The sequence below is a fragment of the Coregonus clupeaformis genome, chromosome 12, assembly GCF_020615455.1.
Source record: "Coregonus clupeaformis isolate EN_2021a chromosome 12, ASM2061545v1, whole genome shotgun sequence".
NCBI lineage: Eukaryota > Metazoa > Chordata > Actinopteri > Salmoniformes > Salmonidae > Coregonus > Coregonus clupeaformis.
Window position 1 is genome coordinate 36,595,382 of NC_059203.1, and position 6,000 is coordinate 36,601,381.

Genomic DNA, 6,000 nt, shown 5'->3' on the forward strand with positions numbered 1-6,000 from the left:
AGGGCATGCCTGTAAACTGACTCTGCAGTGGGTCCTGACTGACAGACAGAGACAGACAGACAGACAGACAGACAGACAGACAGACAGACAGACAGACAGACAGACAGACAGACAGACAGACAGACAGACAGATGGCACCCCCACAGACAGACCTCATGGTAGCAAAGCAGTACAATTGATCGTCTAAAATTCCCAGATGTTTTGACATTGATGTTGACTTCTTTACTGAACAGTACTGTCCATCCGACAACTTAAAAGGGTTTCTTACAATCCCAGAGAAGTTGAAGAACGTATCCCTGTGGTATAGGCAAGGGTCACTGCAATTTCCCTTGAAAATGAACTGTATCACAAAAATAGTTGCTTCATAATAGTTGTTTCATGGGCTCCCGAGTGGCGCAGCGGTCTAAGGCACTGCATCTCAGTGCTTGAGGCGTCACTACAGACCCCCTGGTTCGATTCCAGGCTGTATCACAACTGGCCGTGATTGGGAGTCCCATAGGGCGGCGCACAATTGGCCCAGCAGTCCGGGTTTGGCAAGTGTAGGCCGTCATTGTAAATAAGAATTTGTTCTTAACTGACTTGCCTAGTTAAATAAATAAGTTTGGCCCTTTCTGCTACTGTATCTTTGCGCAGCTCCATGCTCCAGAGAATGGTAGTGTATGTATGCTAAGGGACAGAAATCCCAATGATTAGTACAGTTGAGTGCATTAGCATCTCACAACAGCTGTGCAGTGCTTTTGAAGTTTACATAATTTGAATTGCTGGGGCAGTTTGTAGGTATAATTGCCTAAGCCTATTTATGCTCCGGAGACAAATCGGTAGCTCATTTTGAGCATATTTTAGAACCTGCAACCATGCTCTTACTTCTGTTCTACTAAAAATGGCCAGATTGATTTCAAATGATTTCAACTGCGCTTTGAATCTACCTGTACAGATAGATGACACAACCAGTAATTACAGTAATGCTTCCCTGATCTTTTTGACAACATTACTCTGGAACAGAGAAAGAGCTTTGCTTTGAAGCCCTGATCCATTATTTGCCTAAGAAAGAGAATTGGCCAGTCAGTGGAGGAAATGTAATTCCACACCCCTATCTAACTGGGGGTATACATTCACCACTGGCCACATAATCTGTGCTGTCAGGAGGAACTTTTCATTTACACCAGCATATGGAATTTGTGTGTGTGTGCATGCGTGTGCGTGTGTTGTGCGTGTGCGTGTGTGTGTGCTGCATTATCTTAATTGAAAACACATTTCTTTCAAGATGTGGTTTAGAGATGAAATTGACTCCAATGAACCAATAATAGTTATAAATGATCATTTTGTATTAAAATAAAAACACATAAATTATATCATTTTTAGATACTGTGTAATTCATGTAATATAATTTAACATATTGACAAAATAAATATGTCAAGTTCTGCTTTTTTAAAAGTGTCCTTTGCATAGTAAAGGCTGCAAAGTAGTTTTTTATTTGAGAATAAGACATGACTGCAAACAACCAGTGCCTGTTGTGCTTCAGCCCAGCCCAGCCCACTCCCTCCACCCTCCACCCTCCACCCAACCTCTACCACCCTTCTCCACACTCCCTCCACCCTCCCTCCCACCACACTCCCTCCACCCTCCCTCCCTGCCTCCCTCCCTCCCTCCCTCCCTCCACCCTCCCTCCCTCCCTACTCCCATAGAAGGTGGCAGAGCCCAACATCAGTCCCTGGCCAGTCGGACGTTGATGCTACCGCAGCACTTCCCAATACTCTTAAAGAAGGGAGCGATGGCGATGTTTAACACACTGCTCCACACGGTCTGAACCCAGTGCATGTTGATCAGGAAGAGTTGCATACAGGGCATGATCAGCCTGGGGACAGACAGACAGACAGATTGAGCATAAACAGGGCAGTGCAATATCTCCTAAAGCAAGTTTATACTATACACAATGCATTGAAACATCAAGCACCAACTGAAGACATTTAATGGACCACATCAGAGGAGGTCAAAGGTGAGAGGACCCACCAGATGTGTAGGCAGCTGAGGACAGCGAAGAGTATCCCTGCCACCAGAGAGACGGGCACGGCCAGGAGGAGGGAGATGAGCCGGTAGCACCAGAGACGGGATACCTCAAACAGGGCGTGGCTCCACAGCCACACCTTATCAAAGCTCCGCACCGAGGGGGGCTCCGCTATCACGTCCTCAAACGTCACCTCAGGAGACACAGAGTACAGTCAGGGCATGGCCTGGTGGGAATTCTGTTTAGCATGGGGCTTTAGTGAAGGTCTATGTATAAAGATGATCAGAATAAGGAGGTTGGGAGGTTCTCAAATACTACATTTTTTCCCAATAACATTGAGAACTTTTTATGTGATGCAGAGAAGCCATAGACAAACTGAATCACACTCACTGCAGTAACCATAGTACAATGGGACTGAATCATTATTTATAATATGGTCACAGTGCGACATGAAAAACAAGGTACAGTTCTAACTGTGTCCACATGAGGTCAGCATCGCTCAACACACCGGTTTTCAACATCAGATTCCACTTTGTTGGATGCCAGATCTCCCTCTCTATTGCCTGCAGATGTGTATGTCCAGTGTACCTTTAAAGCTATGGGGTTTGAGATAAATGAGTGCTCATTTCAATAAAATCCTAGCCAGTTAATCCATACCACTGAACATTGTATAGACATTACATAACAAGTTTACCATTAACGGCTCATGGTGTACACAGAACTCTATGTAGGTGACTCAAATCCCATTTAGTTCCTATCTCAACCATAACATTTCCAGAGTATCTCAGAACATCAATACGTGATTATATCCATACTGTCTCTCTTATTTCATCCCTGTGTTTAAACCTCCCCTTCCCTTATCTGGAAGTCAACAGACAGGGGATGTGTGGTATGTGGAGTATTTGCAAACACACACAGTGCTTTAATCTCCCACAGAGTGCTCTCTGTCTGTATATACCTCCACTTTAACTAGCTGTTTACCGGGCTGTGCAGCCGTGTGTGTCAGTTACCTTTAGACACTTGTTGACTCCCCTTGGGTCCCTGTCCTTCACCAGAGGCCTGGTGTCACTGTGGGTGGAGATGGAGAGTGAGACAGAGTCCTCCTCCTGGGCTGGTTCCTCTGCCTCTACCTCCACTACTTCCTCCAGTAGTCCCTCTGCAGTGTGTCTGTCTGGAGCGATACCCAGGGGTGGGACCCACAGTGGAGTCTCCTCCTGCACCTCTATGTCCTCCAGGTCTAGCCTGGTCTCGGCTGGCGTACGCCCCGTGGTCATGGTGTGTTTATCTCAGTAGCGTGCACCCTCACTGGGCTGGGACAGAGGAAGAAATGGGAGGGGGGGGGGGTCACTCTGGGGGTTGACCACCGTAGACCAATCCTACTCCTCTCGCCCCCAGCAGCCCAGTCGCTGGCACCCCAGTGGGACATAGTGGACGGGTGACTGCATCTGTGCATACTCCCTCACTGTGGAATTCCCGAAATTGGCTTTCACGGGCTGATAGAAGAATTTGGTAATGACTAATTATTACCAAATTGTGAAATGTGTTAGAATCATAACACTATAATCTGATAATGTGTGTAGCTTAGTTAGAAGTACAAGGAGGCAGTTGTCTTATTTTTGTATCTATGTAAGCAGAGTGCAGTTGTGAAACTAGTAAAGGAAGACTGTGTATGTGTGACCTGATAATCAAGAAAACAGAAGATAAGCACATGAGCTAAACCCAGGTGTGAGCTTACAAGATGTGTACAGTGGAAAAATACAGCCTGCCTAAAGCAGGGTGGGATTTTTCCTCTGACATGTGTATAAAAAGACTGTGCGCCCATTTTGGGGCAGAGCTCTCATTAATAAACATGCTGATGATTCTTGCTGACTGGATATCTTTGTTTAATTCATTATTTAACTAGTGATTTACAACCTCTGGGAATTATTCAAAGATTTGAGAAGTAGTTGACTTCAACCATTGAGATAACAAAATTCTCGTGACAATTGGTCCTTCGAGCCGGATCTCAACACCCGCTGTTGTCGTCCCAGGGAACCCCGAAACCGTGCGCGGGCAGATCCAGGATCCGTAAGACAAAGACCTGACCTCTGGGATTGAGGTTTAATTCAGGCCGGTGGTGACCTGGTTCACGACAGGAATGGTGACGAGATCCAACCTATAATTGAAAATCCCACCCTGCAAGAGTAAGGTCAGTAATCTTTATTCATGGGTTTTGGGGGAATTGAATCTGTAACCTGCAGTAAAAATTAATAGTTTAAATTTGCTGTAGTGATGTTCCGTCAATAATCCAAAACGGGATCGACATCGCGGTAGCCTGTTTTTAGACGTTTATCTAGAGAAAACCCAATGCGCCAGTATTCTAGATAAATATAAAACGGGGGTGAAACTTCAGAGAAGGAAATTGTGATAGTGAGACGGTACGGGACCAACAATAAATATCAAAGGAAGGGACTGAAATAGGTCGCGTGAGAAAGAAGGTTACTACAATTGAGTATTTTAAGAAAGAAACAGAGTTGTTAACTAATTAAAGACCGAATAAATTATTAAAAACATTGTAAAATCATTTAATACCTAATAAATTAGTTAAAGTGATATAATAATTATTAGAGAGTTGAAGTAATGTAAAATTCTATAAGTGTGAGACTCAGTAATTTGTTAAAAAGGCATAAAATAATTGTTCAGGGTTTTGTGTATAGGACGACCCAAGAGTTTTGTTACCATGGGAAGTAAATCCTCAAAGGAGGTCCCGGAGTTAACCGGGGATGAAAGGTATATGAGGTCAAGAGATAGAAGAAATCTCCTTATGGAAATCGGTGGAGGGAGAGGTATGGATTCGAGGGGCGTCTGGACACAGACCAACTCGAATCCATTGTAAAACAGATGCACAATGTGTGTAAAGGCAGAGCAGAGAGAAAGCGAGTGGAAGGGCTAGATACGGCCAGGGTGTGGCTCTCTGAGGCTCGAAAGAGAGAAGAGGGTGAGAGACAGAAAAAGGAAGTTAAAGAGTTGGTTTGGTGATGTAGAAGGGAAGGTTTGAAACATTTGCGTGGTAGTCTTTTTTTTTATTTCATTGCCTAAGGGTTTGCTAGATTAAACGATTGAGAATGGTGGCGTAATGTCTATAAATAAATTGGATATTGATAATATGGATATTCATTCAATATAAGATGGTAAAATACAGCAAGTGTTTGGTGTTACTTCTAGCCTACTTAGAAATGATATTTACCTACATCTGATGTATTCTAATAATGGAGGATTGGTGATAAACTGAACCAAACATGATATTACTACAGCAATTTAGGATGGTTACGTTGTTACGTTAGTTTTTAAACCCTATAGTAGAGGTAAATGCAGAATGCTGTTTGAAAGTGTGTTTTATTTTGTCTACTAGTAAAACATGGAAGAATGTCCATGTTTTTTGTCTGTGGGTGTTAACCATTGGGGCTTGCTGAAACGTGAGATCTTTGTTTAATTCATCATTTAACTACAGATTTACAACCTCTGGGAATTATTCAAAGATTTGAGAAGTAGTTGACTTCAACCATTGAGATAACAAAATTCTCGTGACACAGGCCCATAACTTATGACATTCTACAGCTGACAGGCCAAATGAAATAGCTCATTTTGACCTGTGTGAGAACTTTCCTAAAGGAGGAGCTCTTCCCCACACTTTAATTGACAGAGTAAAATTAGCAAATTATATTAACAAAATATATGAGGCACCCGTGTTGATTTGAGTCCATTGATAACACTGCGTTAATCATAATGATTGTAACGATCTCGGTTCGACAGACGCTGAGAGACGGGAAGCAAGTACGGGTGATGATTTAATAAATAAAAGACATGGAACAAAACACGGACAGCATCTGGACAGGGGAATCGAAACAACATCAATGCAGACACAGGGATCAAACAGATATAGAAGGGGCAATCAACAAAGTGAAGGAGTCCAGGTGAGTCCAAGGAAGCGCTGATGCGCGTAATGATGGTGACAG

At 43.4% G+C, this 6,000-nt stretch overlaps 1 protein-coding gene across 1 annotated transcript; it reads right to left on the reverse strand.

Moving 5' to 3' along the window:
* Nucleotides 1–1,675: 1,675 nt before the first annotated feature.
* LOC121578516 (caveolin-2-like) lies at nt 1,676–3,322 on the reverse strand. The gene is made up of 3 exons (XM_041892882.1): nt 3,016–3,322; nt 2,011–2,198; nt 1,676–1,855 (listed from the first exon to the last, which is right to left on the reverse strand). The coding sequence occupies exons 1-3, from the start codon at nt 3,277–3,279 to the stop codon at nt 1,705–1,707; spliced, it is 603 nt and encodes a 200-aa protein (XP_041748816.1). The 5' UTR covers nt 3,280–3,322; the 3' UTR covers nt 1,676–1,704.
* Nucleotides 3,323–6,000: the final 2,678 nt, after the last annotated feature.